Source organism: Cynocephalus volans, chromosome X, assembly GCF_027409185.1.
Source record: "Cynocephalus volans isolate mCynVol1 chromosome X, mCynVol1.pri, whole genome shotgun sequence".
Taxonomy (NCBI): domain Eukaryota; kingdom Metazoa; phylum Chordata; class Mammalia; order Dermoptera; family Cynocephalidae; genus Cynocephalus; species Cynocephalus volans.
The window spans coordinates 180,231,784-180,247,829 of NC_084478.1; the positions used below are offsets into that span (position 1 = coordinate 180,231,784).

A 16,046-nucleotide genomic window follows, 5' to 3' on the forward strand; every position below is an offset into this window, starting at 1 on the left:
CCTCCAGTCAGCCAAGAGACTGCTGGCTGTGAACCGTACACAAGCCATTCGAGTGTCCCACTGGAAAAAACTGCAGGTCATTGCTCAGGAAGGCCTGGGACTCCTAGCAGGACCCTCGACTGGTACATCAGAGTTCACTGGGCGAGAGCTAATCTGACAGTCAGTAATGAGACAAATTACAGAGGAAGGAAGAGGACTCAGTACAGATAACCCCCAAAGGAACAGGGAATGTGAGACTTGCATTGAGTACTGGTGGCTGTTTAGGGTTAAAAATCTCATCCCTACAGATGCCAACTTTACCTTTAATGTCATGTCATCAGAGCAGGATGCTACCAACATTCCAGAAGGATCCCATTTGATAGCATTGACCTCATTCTGAAAGATAGGACGGGTTTGGAAAAGAAATAAAGTCCTGAGATCAGACCCAGTGGCTGTCCACCAGGGGGCAGTAGCACTCTGTCACCCTGCCTTACACCAGGGGGCAACAGTACTCTGTCATCCAGCCGACCATCCACCAGGGGCAATAGTGCTCTGTAATACCAGCAGCTGTCCACAAGTGGGCAGCAGTACTTTCTCATCCTGCTTACCGTCCAGCAGGGGACAGAAGCGCTCTGTCATCCAGCCGACCACACACCAGGGGCAATAGTGCTCTCTCATCCCAGCCGCTGTCCACCAGGGGTCAATAGTGCTCTATCATCCGGCCGACCATCCAGCAGGGGCAATAGTGCTCTGTAATCCCAGCAGCTGTCCACAAGTGGGCAGCAGTAGTTTCTCATCCTGCTTACTGTCCAGCAGGGGGCAGAAAGCTCTGTCATCCGGCCGACCATCCAACAGGGGCAATAGTGCTCTGTAACCGCCCTGGCTGTCCTCATGGGAGCAGTAGCACTCTATCATCCTGTCTACCGTCCACCAGGGGGCAGTAGTCCTCTGTCATCCCAGTGGCTATCCACAAGGGGGCAGTAGCACTCTCTTCCTGCCTACCCCAAACCTGGGGCCATAGTGCTCTGTAATCCCAGCAGCTGTCCACAAGTGTGCAGCAGTAATTTCTCATCTGTTTACCGTCCACCAGGGGGCAATAGTGCTCTGTCATCCGAGTGGCTGTCCTCAAGGGCGCAGTAGCATTCTCTCATCCTGCCTATCGTTCACCAGGGGGCATTTTTGCTCTGTCATCCTGCCATCCACCAAGGGGCAGTAGTGCTCTGTCATCCCAGTGGCTGTTCACAAGGGGCAGTAGCACCCTCTCTTCCTGCCTACCGTCCACCAGGGGGCAGTAGCACTCTCTCTCCTTGCCTACAGTCCACCGGGGGCAATAGTGCTCTATCATCTGGTCGACCATCCACCGGGGGCAATAGTGCTCTATAATCCCAGTGGCTGTCCTCAAGGTGGCAGTAGCATTCTCTCAACCTGCCTACTGTTCACCAGGGGGCAGTAGTGCTCTCTCACCCTGCCATCCACCAGGGGGCAATAGTACTCTGTCATCCCAGTGGCTGTCCACAAGGGGGTAGTAGCGCCCTGTCATCCCAGCAGCTTTACACAAGTGGGCAGTTGCACCCTCTCATCCTGCCTACCATCCACCAGAGACTGCTGGTGGGGGCAGTAACGTTCTGTCATCCTGCTGGCCATCCTCCAGGGGAAGCAAGATTCTGTCATCCTGCTCACCGGCCACCTGGGGCTTTCCCCGAAAGCATAGCACAGAGCCTGGGAGGCCATGCATTTTCTTTTTTCTCACTTTGCCTTTTTCATTTATATAAAAGCACAGCCATATACCACAAATGAGCAGCCACCCCCATCAATATTTCTTGAAGGGAAAAAATTCCATACTAGGAAGGAAGCAAATGAAGAATTGATGTACAATATAGGTAGCAAATAAAAACACCAAAACCACAGCTGTTTTTAAAATTGGACCAGGAAATCAATTCCCTGTGCATTTTTAATGCAACAGCTACTCCTTCTATCTAAATCTGCTACATTTTTTCTGGCGAGTGGCAGTGGACAGGGGTCAATGCAGACAAACGAAACTCTCCAGCCATGGTGGGGTTCCACAGGGAACAGGAGGCCCGTGTGCCCCAAGTGCACGAGCACACGCCAGAGCCCAGAGGGTGGCTCTGTGAGAACACACAGGAGAAACAAAACCCACCCAAGGGGCTTGCGCTCCAGTGCAAACAGCCTGGAAATACAAAGGGCAGGGGAATTCTACCAGGCAGCTCAGCATGCTGGGTGCACAAAGGAACAGGACTGTTCCTGAGGGCCACCAGGGCCCCGAGACCCCGAGGCTAAGCCCTGGGGGACAAAGGCAAATGTACCTGGTAGGCAAGGGAGAGGGGGACACACAGGGAACATGGTTCTACAAAGGAACAGCCTGTGGCAGAGGAACACAGTGCCGCACACGGAGACCAAGGAGAAGGTGCACCCACAAGGGTCTTTTCCTTAGGGTGACTGTAGGGCCCCATCTGCTCAGGACAATCCCACAATATTATGCCTGCTGTCCAGCCAAACAATTAACTAACTTCACACTCATAATTCATTTTCTAAATAATTTCACACTCCTAAGAACTCTGGTTTGGAGGATAAATTATACGGACACACTACTTTTTAAGGAAACTGAGTTGTGAAGGGTGTAAAGCAAAGAAGTGACAGTGCCACATCAGTGTTCCACATGGCACGGATGGCCTGGGAACAGGGAGGAAGAAAGCCTGGAGTCCAGGGTGTGGGCTCCTGTGTGAGCCAGGGGAGGATGAAAAGGTCAGATTGGAGAGTGGCATGTGCGCAGAGGTGCATGTGAGTGCCCAGGTGTGTGTGAGTGTGCAGACGTGTGTAAGTGCATGGATGTGTATGAATACATGGGCATGTGTCTGAGCATGTGGCCATGTATGCTGGTGTGCATATGTAGACGTGAGTGTCCAGGAGTGTGAGTGGGCATGCATGTGCGTCCAAAGAGTGGGCTCCTGTGAGCCAGGGGAGGATGAAGGGGTCAGACTGGAGAGGGGATAACGTGTGGACCTGTGTGTGACTGTGCAGACGTGTGTGTGCACATATGTGTGTGCAAGTGTACATGAGTGTGCATGACTTTGTGTGCATGTGCACAAGTGTGTATAAGTGTGAGTGTGCATGCGTGTGCACGTGTGTGTGAGCATGTGCCTTGTGGGGGTGTTCATACACGTACATGAGTGTCCAGGCCTGTGATTGGGCATGCAAATGAGTCCAAGGAGTGGGCTCCTATGAGCCAGGGGAGGATGAAGAGGTCAGACTGGAGAGGGGATAATGTGTACACGTGTGAGTTTGCAGATGTGTGCATGCACATACGTGCGCACAAGTGTACATGAGTGTGCATGAGCATGCTTGACTTTGTGTGCATGTGCACAAGTGTGCATAAGTGTGTCAGCATGTGGCTGTGTGTGGGTTTTCATACACATACATGAGTGTCCAGGCATGTGATTGTGCATGCAAGTATGCATGATTGTGCCTGCTTGTGTGTGAGTGTGTATGCATGTATGTGTGTGCGTGCATGTGCTGGAGTGTGGAGGTGTGAGTGTGTGCATGCATGTGTGGGAGTGTGGGCGTGTGTCAATGTGCACAAGGATAGCTGGTTCTGGCTGCAGACGCTGAGAGGAGAATCGATGGGCAGGTTTCTTGGGGCCCAGGAATTTGGAGCCAGTCACCATGAACTGTCTCCAGCTGAACCCTCCTGGGAATGGAGTGCCACCCCACCCACCCGCCACTTTTAGCCCAAGTCACAATTCCTAGGAAGCATTGAGAAGAGGCTCAGAAGTCTTAGGAAGAAGTAGCTCAGCCACATTTAGCTTGAGGCTTGTTCCAAACGATTAGCCACAAGGAGACCCATTTAAAGAGCCAAGTGGTGGCACGGTGGTAAAGTCCCAGGCACGGCACCAGGAAATCACATAGCTATGTGACCTTGTACCCTACGGCATGCACAGACTGCGGGCAGTACTATTAAAAGTTTGCAGATCAACCAGGGTTAGAGGAGAAATAAGTTTAGACCAGAAAAAGCAAGTGTCCCTTTGTAACCACAGCCAGATATTCACGGGACAATGGATGCCTGTGCTCCAAAAAAACTTTCTTTTGGAAGCAGGGACGCATTGGGCCGGGAGCTGAGACTGGTGGGTACTAGGGAAAGGCGCAGGCACTGAGGACAATGGAATTGAATTCCCTTAAATTGGGGGCATGATGGGAACTCCCCAGGGGCTTTGATCAGACCCCTCTGCTTTAACAGGGGATCCCCAACATCTAATGACATTCTGGGTGCTGGTGAGAATAAACGAGAAGGCACATGAGAGAGCCCAGGTGGGAGTCATGAATTGTCCCCAAGGAATCCAGAGGACATCTGAATGGGGTCGTGGAAGATGGGAAAGATTTTGTGTCAGACCAGGGACATGGTGAGTGGGTGTAAGATGGGGGCTGTGACAGTTTAAGGCAGGGAAGCATTTCAGGAGTGGCTGAGATGAGGTGTGAGGGGCTGGACCACACGTGTCTTCCAGGAGAACTGAGGAATGGGGGGGTTTGGGACGCTAGAGGGATCTGCTGGGGAAAGACTGGGAAGAGCCTCATGTGCTTAGCTAAAAAATCTGGTAAGACAGCTGCTGCTCATACTGTTCTTTTCTGGTATATGATGTGATTATTTTTTCAGCCTCTGGTTGCTTTTACGATTTTCTCTTTATCATTGGTTTTAGTGTTTGCTGACCACATGCCTAGGTGTACAGATCTCTTTCTAGATGTTCTGCTTGGGGTCTGCCCAGCTTCTTGGATTGAATGTTGATGTTTTCCACCAAATTTAGTAAAATGTGGCCACTGTTGCTTCAAGGAATTTTCCTGTTCCATTCTCTTTTTTCTACCCATATAACACAGATATATGTTTAATATTGTCCCATACGTCAATAAGCCTTCACTCATTTTTTCAGTCTTTTCTGTTCTTCAAGTTGTCCATTCTATGATCTCCCTTCTGGTTCACTAACCTTGCTTTTGCAATCTCCAGCCTGCTTTTACACCCATCTAATAAGATTTTCGTTTCAGACATTTTGCTTCTCAGTTCTCCAATTTCCATTTCTTTTTAGAAACATAGTATTTCCATTCTCTGCTGACACTCCCCATCTATTCACTTATTACAAGCATCTTTTCCTTTATATCCTCATACATTTTTTTCATAGCCTTTGCCACAAAGTCCAACATCTAGATCACCTCAGAGTCACTTTTTCTCACTGCCTTCCCATCACTGGGTTAATCCAACTGCCTAGGGTAGCTGCGACAGCGCAAGAGCAAAGGTCGGCAGAAGAACTGGTCTGCTGTCATGGAATCTTTTGATTCTAGGTAAAAAATATAAAAAGGCTCCCACATCACATTCTCATGAACTCAAGTCTGAAACTCAGAAGTCCCACTTACTGTGTGTCCTTGGAAGGTTTTGACCGGGCGGTCACAGCCAAGTCTGCATACATGAATACACATGTCTGTGCTACAGGAGGCAAAGGTAGTGTTGTGCTGCCAGTCCACATCAAGAGCAGGGGCTGTGGAGCAGGAAAGACAGGGAGGACACTGACATTTATCAACTGTGCACAGAGCTCGGCTGACTTAGAACAATTAACAGCATGGTGGAGAAGCCATATCTAGTAACACGATAAAACATATTCCCGTGTGAACAGACTCTTACTTTCAAAGACCTTAAAGACCCTCTCCTCCGACATTTGCAGGGACAACAAGATGACTCTGGAGAGAGGCCCTGTGGCCCTTTCTGAGCCCCATGGCATGCAGCATCTCTTGCTCCCACGGCACAGGTGAGAAAGGGCAGATGAGGTGTGCCGGCTACCTCCCCCCATACCTTCCTGCTTGAGCAGTATCACCATGGTGGGCCTGTTAGATTTGTTTTCACAGAGAGAGGAGAAAAAAGAAGAGGAAAAAGATTTCATAGCCTGTGCTCAAGACACCCCAATTAAAAAACCTCCTGCAACCCATTAATGCATCCCATGGATTTGGGGATAATTAGTGTCAACAAGAATCCCATATTAGGGACGAAATTGGGTGAAAGGTCAGGACTCGTGATGAACAACCTGCCTGAGTCCAAGAGACCCTCTGCTCTGCTGAGGGTTTTGAGGTGACTGCCCTCTGGTCACTCCCCGCTAGATCTATGCATGTCCCAGCTTTCCCTAATCCTTGTTCTAGTGTGAGCCCTGCCCCTGAAGGGACCTCAGAAGTAACGACGATGGGAACAATACAAAGGTTAACTAATGATGCAGTTTAGTTAGGGTCTCATTCTCTAATTTCTGTGTTCTTTGCTGAGAAGGCAGCGGGAAATCCGGCCACTATCCAATGCACTGAAATGCCCAGGGCCATTGTTAAACGCCCAGCCCTTGTTCTGTCCTCAGAGCTGGGTGCCCCAAGACGATGGAAGAACACGTAAAGACCAGGGTGGTGAAGTTAGAGCAGCCAGACTCCATCCTTGTTCTGTCCCTCAGGCAGGTCCTGGGGTCTCAGCTGCACACAGGGATTTTCTGAAAAGCCCTCAGGGGATGCTGAGCATGGAGTGAGACAAGACATCTCAGGCCATCAGCACAGCTACCAGCCAGAGAAGGGGTACAGATGTGTTAGTCCCCATGGATGTTGTACCTGTGGCCTCCAAGCCTCATGCCTATCCAGTTACAGGGAGCGGGTCTGCGGCTGAGGGCGGCTGCTCCCACCTCCTCTCAGGCACCCACTAGCTCAAGTGATCACTTGGCACTCCCGGGACCTCGTGGCCATGCACCGCTCATGTCTGTATAGTCTCTGCTCCCCTGAGGCAGTCCCACTGGAACACTCCCTAGAGGCATTTACGCACCAAGTGAGAGGTGACGGCAGGAGGCGGGGGGCTCAGGAAGGAACAGCAAGGGGGAAAGGGAGCTGCTCATGTGATGAGCCCCTTCTCCTTAGGAATCTCAGCGAGTCCCTTTTATTCAGGATCATCACAGGTTGCTTCTGAGAAAGAGAAGCTCTGGAACTGAGCCCTGTGCTCACAGAACCCTGACTGGGAAAGCTCATGGCCTGAGGACTGTGAACAGTGCCGCCCTAGAGCACACGTCACACAGAGAATAGGGTGCTGCCTACATAGCGTTTTGGGCCATTGTAACCAGGTAATGTCTTCAAGTGCCAGGAGCTCAGTTCTTCAAGGTTTAGCCATCAAGGTCTGACCACCCTCTTATGATACGAGCTCTCACCATTCCTTCACTGATGGGAATAGCCCCTGCCTGTGCTGTCCGTGCAAACAGTGCAGTTTGTGCTGAGCACCTGCTTAACTCTGGGAGTCTGGAATCCGGGCATGGAGTAGGCAGTGGGTGCCTCCATGTGACCAGCCCCTAATGAAAACCCTCAGCACCAAGTCTCTAATGGGCTTCCCTGGAAGACAGCTGACTTCTGGGGGAATTAAGCAGATCCCGTGCGACTTCCCGGGGAGCTCACGTCTGTTCTCCCCGGGACTTCATCCCTCATGCCTTTTCCCTTTGCTGATGTTGCTTTGTATCCGTTCCCACAAGAAGTCTTAGCTGTGTATGCTGAGTCCTGTGTGTCCACCCAGCAGACTGCCAAACACGGAGTGGTCTCGGGGACCCCAACACAGCAGCCCTCCTGGAGCAGCAGGACAGAGAAGCCTGCCCTGGCTCTTTGGCTGGTTCCCAGTTGTGTTTCCAGACTCGGGACAGGTTGGTGTTGAGGCATCTGTACCTTGCAAACCTGAACGACAACACTTAACACGAAATGGGTCTCCTTCCCACCAGCAAGGTTCCACAGGCTGCTCCCTCTGTGCGTTCACAATTACTTTAAGGGACATTTCACAGAACTCTGAATCATTACTTTTAAATTACAAAATCAAAACAAACCTCACCTGAATGGAAAGGAAACTGTTGTTTGGCTTCTCCTGTGTGGGCATCCCAAATGATTGTTGTCTGTGCTCCGCAAACAAAGGAAAAAGTTAGTAATTATTCTTCTTGCAAAGTTTTCTCATGAAAAATGCATCATGCAAGAAAAGACAGTGGGCCCTTATTCCTTCTAAACCAGCACAGTCCAATAGACCTATTCCTTTAATTTTTCAGGGAAGCTGTAGGAAGTTCAGGATGAGGAGAGGTCATATTATTAGGAGAAGGGGAAGTAGAGGGGAGTGTTCTTTTCTCTGTAGTTTGGGGGTTTTTAATGGCTGGCTGGTAAGGGGATGTGAACCTTGACCTTGGTGTGACACCGTGCTCTCCCCAAATAAGCTAACTGCCTAGCAGTGTCCCATAGAGGCATCATGTGAGTCACTACACTAATTTTTAATTTTACATTCACCACATTAAAAAGAAAAAAGAAACTAGTAAATTCATTAACAGTGTATATTATTTCACTCCAATATTGCCAAATTACTATTGTTTCAACACGTAATCAGTATAGAAAAATATTAATGAGGTATCTGACATTCTTTCTTGCCCCCCATCCTAGAGCTTGGAATCACAGCGTGTTTTACACAAAGCAGTTTGGACGGCCACATGTGATGAACTATAGCCACATGAGCTGGTGGCTACTGCAGCGGACACAGCAGCCTTAACTGATACCTGAGAAAACTACCCAAATCAATGGTGATTCCCCCTCATCCCAAGACGCTAAAAAACCTGTATCAAAACATATCTAAATGTCTTTTCAGCAGTTTTCCAAATGAACAGCTGCACAAACAGACATTTCTGGAAATTCCCCTGACCAACACTCCATGAACCAGGAGCACGAGATGTGGCAAAGCCATCGGATTACGCCCAGGTCAGGTGCTGATTTATGGGTCTACAGTAAGGAAAAAGGTAATCAGCACCTCGGAACACAAAGTAAATCGTGAATTATGATGAACTTACTGATGCTAGGAACATACTTAAAGCAGCAGCCAGGGGCAGCTGCATAAATACCATTGGAATTAAGTCTTCATTAACCGGAAGTTTCAACGTCATTGGAAACTTTACACCTGTCTGTCAGTGGGACTTCATAAAGATTTCATTTTAAGAACAGGTTATGTTTTGGTCTGATTGTAGAAAGGTTAAGAGGAATCACTCAGAGCAGCAAGTGTCTTTTAAACATGGTATTCCTACATTTGGGGTCAGCTCAGGACCACATGTCACTGTCTGCAACTGTTTTCTTAATTTGTCAAGCACAAACAAATTTGGATTATATATTGTGAGTACAATCGGTCCTTTAACAACGTGCGGCTTAGGGTACCGACCCGGACACAGTTGAAAATCCACGTGTAACTCTTGCCTTCCCCAAAACTTAACTACTAATAGCCGACTATTGATCTGGCTCCTTACCAATAACATTAACATTCAATTAAAACATGTTTTCTATGTTATATATAGTATATACTGTATTCTTACAATAAAATAAGCTAGAGAAAAGAATATGTTATTAAGAAAATCATAAGGAAGAGAAAAATACATTTATAGCATTGTGCAGTATTTACCAGACCAAAAATGTTCCATGTATAAGTGGACCTGTGCTGTTCACGGGTCAAACTGTAAGTACACTCACAAATGTCTGATACAATTTCACATACTGCAATCAGTCACTGGAACATTTAGTTGACGTGTATGTTAAATATACATTGAACCGAAGAAAACATTTCACAAAAGCTTTGAGACTGTGAAATATATTTTTGTCACTTTGGGTTAAGCATACACTGAAGGTCACACCAGCATCCTCATAAATTACATTTTCTCCATGGGTATTATGTTCAAGGACACTGTTATTATTCCTGCCATGGTTGACTAAGGAGTAAAGAGGGACATATATGAACCAAAAGACTAACATGATTCCAAATACACATTTTACTGATCGTACAGTCCGTCACTTGGTAGAGTCAAAATAAATAATCGGTGAGAAACGCACAAATGAATGTAAAATAAAAGATCCACCAGGTGAGAAGGAGGCCAGGAAACGATTTAGAATGCTCGGCAAGTCAGAGGGCAGAGTTACTGGTAAGCCGGGGCCTCATCCTCTGCCACGCTGCACCAGCTGTGTGTCACTAGACAAGTTAATAAACCTCTCTGGGGCTCCAGTTCTTCCTCTGTAAAATGGGATTAATCATACTAATGCCTGCCTCGATCTTGAGAGTATCGGATGGGTTAACACACATAGTAGTAAAGTGCTTGCTGTAAATATTAGCCATCATTTTCATGAATTATTTTCATAATTCAAGTGGCAGTTACCGATGGCCTGCTGAAGGCATGACAGAGTGCTGTGTATGCGTATTACTTGAACTAGAACATCTTGGGAAAAATTTGATGGTAGTTACATGACACATATAGTGTGTCAACCACAGCAGCTTATCTTTTCTTATATTATAATAAATTAGTCTCCAAAGTCTGAATGAAGAGTTTCTTGGCTTAAATATAGAGAAAAGGAACAAATGATTCATTGACCTACACAGTTATATCCACATACAGGCGCTGGCACTCTTTTTCTGTCACAGGCCACCTGGTAAATACCTTAAGCTTTGAGGGCCAATGGTCTTCTGTTGCAAGTGCTCAACTCGGCCACTAAGGCGTGAAAGCAGCCACCGACAATTCTCAACAAATGGGAGTGGCTGTGTATCAATAAAATTTAATTAAAAGAACAGGTGATGGGCCAGTTATGGCCTGTGTGGGCTGTACCCTGCCAAGTGCACCCATGACTTCTCCAAGAGTGTGATGATGTTTAGAGTTCGTTTATTATTTTATATTAAATTTTACAATTTGAATGAACAGAAAGCAGTAACAGAGTAAAGTTTTCAAACTATCATGAAACCAGTGTAGTTTCTGTGGGGGAATGGTTCTATGTCTCCTTCCTCTTTGTTCTGGGATCTTCCACCCCATGATGGCTTCGAGAGGCACCTGGCTCTAATGCCATCACGTCTCTCTGGCAGCCCTGTCCAAGTGCAGAGTAAGGGAGTCCCACTTTGGCTCCGTGGCCGGTCAGGGGACAGTGCCCTGTCCCTGGGTCCATTTTACTCCTGCTCAGGAAATGTGTAGTCTACAGTGGGAAGCAGGAGCTTATCAAATTAGGAGAGCAGAAGTCTGCTAAGAGAACTGTCTGTGTCACTAACATCACTCTAGGGGTGAAAGTTTACACAGAGCACACCCACACCACCTGCTCTGTCCAGCCATTGATAAACACAGTCTGGAGATTTTCCTCTCTTTATCATTGAACTATGAACCTCAAAAGAAGGGACACTTTGCACAGAGGTCTGTAGAACAGTGGAATTTACTGACAGAGATTACGTGCTATAAATTAACACTAAGATCAAAATTACAAAAACAAAACCTATACAGGTCCTTTGGATTTCTTAATGGGAAGGAGAAAGCCTAAGAATTCAAAGAAAACACCGTGTTATCTGGAGACTGAAAATAAACATGTATAGATCGAAAGTATGTGTTTTAAGTTAATACTCACTTTGTCTACACCAGCACTCAAAATATAATTCCCCTTTTTGTTCCATTTCAAGGCAAAGATGGGGTCTCTATGTTGGCCTAAGGTGCTGGCCAGGATACCTGTTATGTAAAAAAAAATATAGACAAACATGTTGACTTCAAAGTCATGGTCTGTTCACTTCACGGTTACATACAGAAGCAGGTCCTGTCCAACCCCAACACGACAGACGCAGGACTTACCGTCTTCCGTCCATATCCTTGCAAAACCGTCGTATGAACCTGGGGCCAGAAGTGTCCCATCGCTCTGCGGGCCAGAAAGAGACACAAACCCACAGAAGCAGCTTAGTAGTGGTGGCACCAGAAAAGCACACAGAAATCGCCAGGATCCGAAGTCTAGAATATTCCTAAGCTGATAACTGATGCCACGTTAAGAGACTAATGGGTTATCTCTGACTACGTCAGCACACACTGCTGTTAAATTAAATGCAAGGCATGTGGACCAGTAAGCAAGAAAGCCACACTGGAACAACTCACATTGTGTGCTGTCTAATTAAGGACAGAATTTAAAATACCTACAGAAAGTCATCCTAGGACTTTGCAGAAAACAAAAAGAAGTTGAACGGCGTGTGTCCCATGTATAAATGCACATAGCAGCTGGTCCTGAGCTCTCAAGGTGGAAAGTTTGCATTCCTGGCTGCTTGTCACAGCTCCCCAGCTGAGCCATCCTGGGGTCCCACGTTCACGCCGTGAGGTCCCCCTCACAGCGCCATCAGGCTCGACTCGCTCATGCGTGCTGACCATGGGAAGGCACGGCCACCCAACACCCAGCTCGTTCTGTGCCCGCCATGGCCTCAGCAGGAGCTCTTGGAGATGGGGGGGCACCTGTGAGCCCGCAGCTCAGGGCAGGGCCACCGCACCCTGACATTTCAAGGGGCCTGGGTGTGGAAGATGCTTACGTTCCAGTCCAGTGAGGTGATATCTTTGTTACTGGGGACATCGTGTCCCCCCTCCCGTATACAGTGCCTAAACACAAGCTGGGTGGAGTCCCCGTTGCTGTGTTCATTAAGGTTCAATATCCTGGCCATCGAGTCTCCAGACCTGCAGAATAAAAACACACGCACCTCAGCTCTTGGTGGGAACAGCTCTTTCCACCCCTCCCATGCACCCCCCCTTCTCCCCATCTCTGCATTTAGCAGTTTTAAATGTCTTTGCTCCCTATCCCATGCAGAACACGGTGAGAAATATCGACTTTACAATCCGACAACACAGCGAGGAATGTCAACTTCACAATCCGAGACACACAGAGCTGTGGAGTGCACAGGACCCGCTCCGGATCTGCTCATGTCAGGAAGACGTGACACAGGAGATCAGACAACAGCATGTGTCCCTCGAGGCTGAATGCCAGAGACGAGCAGGGATTCCCCTGACCCTGGAGCGTCCCCCACCTGACATCCTCACCCAGAATCCAGCAGATCGCTGACAGGGTTCCAGGCACAAATGAACACCTCGGACTCATGGCCCCGAAGGACTTTGGCTTTTTTGGGTGGAATCTCAACGTCCCCGTCAATTTCCATGGGTTTCAAGTGATTATCTGTTGTAGGAAACACAAAAAGGCACGTGGCTTATCAATACAAAAGAAACTCATTCTCAGGGGGCTTCTGTTTTAGGAACACCTTGTTTTTATGTACTAGGCGTTACCATCTCGGACGATTATAACTAAATCATGGCTTTGTGTGATTGGGTATTTTATGTCTCTTTGTATTTTGCCAGTCTTCAAATTTGAGTGAGGAATATACTAATTTATTCCTTAAAATTGGGGCCAGTCAACTAAGACCCATGGGCCAAAACCTAGCCTGCTGCAGCCTCTCCTCATAAACAACGTTTAAGTTATTTACTGACGCCCACATATTTATGCATTACCTGCAGCAACTGTTATGGGATGAACCGTGTCCCCAGTACCTCAGACAGTGACTTTATTTGGGGACAGGGTCTTTAAAGAGGTGATTAAGGTAAAATGAGGTTGCTAGAGAGGGTTTTAATCCAATACGACTGATGTCCTTATAAGGAGAGGAGATTAGGACACAGACACACACAGAGGGACGACCATGTGAGGACACAGGGAGAAGATGGTGTCTACTAGCCAAGGAGAGAGGACTCAGGAGGAACCAGCCTGCCTCACCTTGAGCTCAGACTTGCAGCCTCCAGGCCTGTGGGGAGAAATGTTGGCTGTTTCTGCCGCAGATCTGCGGTGCTCTGTCACAGCAGCCTGAGCAGAAGAGGACAGCTGCTTCTGCATTTCAAGACAGAGTTGGGTCACTGTGACAGAGACTGCCTGGCTCTGAACGCCTGTGACAGCCACTGTCTGGCCCCTTAGGGAAAGTTTAGTAGCCCCTGCTTTACGGGAAAGAGAAGGCAGCAGTCCGATCTAATCAGCACACAGTCAGCAGCAGCTGAGAGTTTTGTAATGCAGTGTAGAGCTGAGTCTGCTGTTACATCTTCTTGTTCAGGTATTTTGGTGCAAAACCCCAGGAAGAGAAGGACTCACTTCTCAGTGGCAAGTAACCTAAGATCCACTGCTTCTGGGTCACCACATAAAAATATGAAAATGCCTGGTGACCCTGCTTGGATTGAGAATAATGACACAAAATCTTCACAGCCTACCCTCAGGAACAGTGAGGCTGTGTAAAAACGCTACTTCTTTTATGCTTCCCAAGTTCCCATGTGGCTGGGAGAAGATGAAGAAAAGCATAATGATCTTCCAAGTTTGGTGGATCCATCCCCTGGTGATGGCGAGAGGACAGCTGGCGTCCCAGCCAGCCGTGTAGTGGGGGCCTGGGACTCTATAGAGGCGTGCAGAGGAGGCTGTCACGTGCTCACTTATCCACAGGCAGCCGTGGCACGCTCCAGCCCCGACAGGCTGGTCTGCATACCAGGTGTGAGGTGCTGAGAAGGGGGTCGAGGCGGCTGCTGCAGAACTTAAGAGCAGTGAGCCAGGGTGTATTAGCCACGTGCACGAGCAAGAGAAGGAGGCTGGGCTCCCTGGGGCAGGGGTCAGTGCCCAGACGCAGCCTGGGCAGAAGAACTCCCACTCCCACGGCCACAGCAGGGAACAGCCTCCAGAGGAACAGACCAGAGATGGGGAACGGGTAAGGAGCCGACCTCAGACCAGAGGGGTGGCAGAATGGCTCAGGTCCTGGATGGGGCACAGGCATGCCTTGCATTCTGACTTTGGGTCCCAGGACAGGGCACCTCTTTTGTCTCTGTTGTTCTAGTTTTAAATAGATTTTCTGATGTGGGAGTTAGTTGGTGGAAGGTGCACCGGGCCTGAGCAAGTTTTGTGATATGACTGTCGAGCTCTGACTCATCTGCTGCATACTCTTGGGCGATTAGCTAACAGGTCTAACCTCCCGGGGTTTTGCAATGACCAAGTAAGATGATGCCTGGTGTCCGGGGCGTGGTGCCCTTGCACTGACCGTGGGCTCGACTACTAGACCATAATTTGGCTGAAAACCCTCTGCATGGAAGGCTGAGAGAGATACTTGCTTATGTTGGACAGTGAGCATCTGGTACTTGTCCCTGTTACACGTGAGCCCTAAGGAGCAGGGCAGCAGGATTTCATAAAATCCAGGATGTGTGTCGAGAAGGTCGGGTCTAAGGATTTTGGTGACAAACAGGGAACCTGAAGGTCTTCCGGCCAGACAGTAAGCAAGCACTGGAAAGCAACTGGTGAGAAGTTGACAGCGGGCAGATCTCTAAGAAGTCGTTGCATTCGCCCAGCTTTAGAAGCACAATAAAGCGCCAGAAGCCCCACACTTACATACTGCGTGTGCTCGTTCTCCTCCCCGTTGACCGTGGCCTCTCCGTTCTTTGGTGGATTTTGCTGGGAAACTGCTGCCGTGGCTGCCGTGGCTGCCGTGGCTGCTGCTGCAGCCGCTGCTGCTGCCGCTGCGGCCGCCGCACTGGCCTGCTGCTGTGCGAGCTTCTCGCGGAACGCCTGCTGCCGCGTCTGCACCACATCGGGCATCACGGCGTCTATCAGGGACAGGGACTCTATGGGGCGGCCATCAAACACCGTGCCATCCTGGGAAAGTAAGCCAAGGGCAGCCGTCAGCACCCGCAAAAGAGGACCTCCAGGACCAGACTCTGCCTTCCAGGTGGGAGAGGTGCAGGAAGGTGGCCCAGAAACTGAGACGCCTGGGAGCTCAGGGGCAGGGGTCGGGGGTCGGTGGAACCAAGCAGGTGCCTGGACTGTAGGGGCAGGGCAGAGGGACTCCATGGTGGGCCAAGGACAGGGAGGTGGACAAGGGGAACCGTTGATGAAGAACTAGGTATGATGGCTGTCCCGAGGGAGACTGATATTTGGTAAGAGTCAACCTGAACTGGGGCATTAAGGACATGTGAACGTGTCTCCTTTATTCCTAGAAAAAGTGCTATATCCCTGATGCAAGGATTCTCAACAGGGGCAGGGGTTGTGTATGGGGTGAGTAATTTTGTCTCCTTGGGGGACATCAGGGAATGACTGGAGACATTTTTCATTGTCACCACTTGGCGGGGGGTCTACTGGCAGCTGGTGGGTGGAGACCAGGGATGCTGGTCCACATCCTCCAGTGCACAGGACAGTCCCCACCACAGAGCAGGGTCCAGCCACAAATG

At 49.0% G+C, this 16,046-nt stretch overlaps 1 protein-coding gene across 1 annotated transcript in view; it reads right to left on the reverse strand.

Annotated features, from left to right (window-relative positions):
* The window catches only part of LOC134368667 (F-box-like/WD repeat-containing protein TBL1X), a gene marked incomplete at its 3' end in the record, with an annotated part of 37,724 nt that overhangs the window by 8,453 nt on the left and 13,225 nt on the right, over window positions 1–16,046 (reverse strand). Inside the window, exons 3-10 of the mRNA XM_063085083.1 lie at window positions 15,207–15,474; window positions 12,852–12,984; window positions 12,350–12,491; window positions 11,634–11,697; window positions 11,416–11,513; window positions 7,859–7,919; window positions 5,395–5,516; window positions 301–375 (exon numbers count right to left, since the gene is read on the reverse strand). Coding sequence (XP_062941153.1) covers window positions 301–375; window positions 5,395–5,516; window positions 7,859–7,919; window positions 11,416–11,513; window positions 11,634–11,697; window positions 12,350–12,491; window positions 12,852–12,984; window positions 15,207–15,474 — 963 coding nt within the window. The remainder of the gene's footprint in view (window positions 1–300; window positions 376–5,394; window positions 5,517–7,858; window positions 7,920–11,415; window positions 11,514–11,633; window positions 11,698–12,349; window positions 12,492–12,851; window positions 12,985–15,206; window positions 15,475–16,046) is intronic.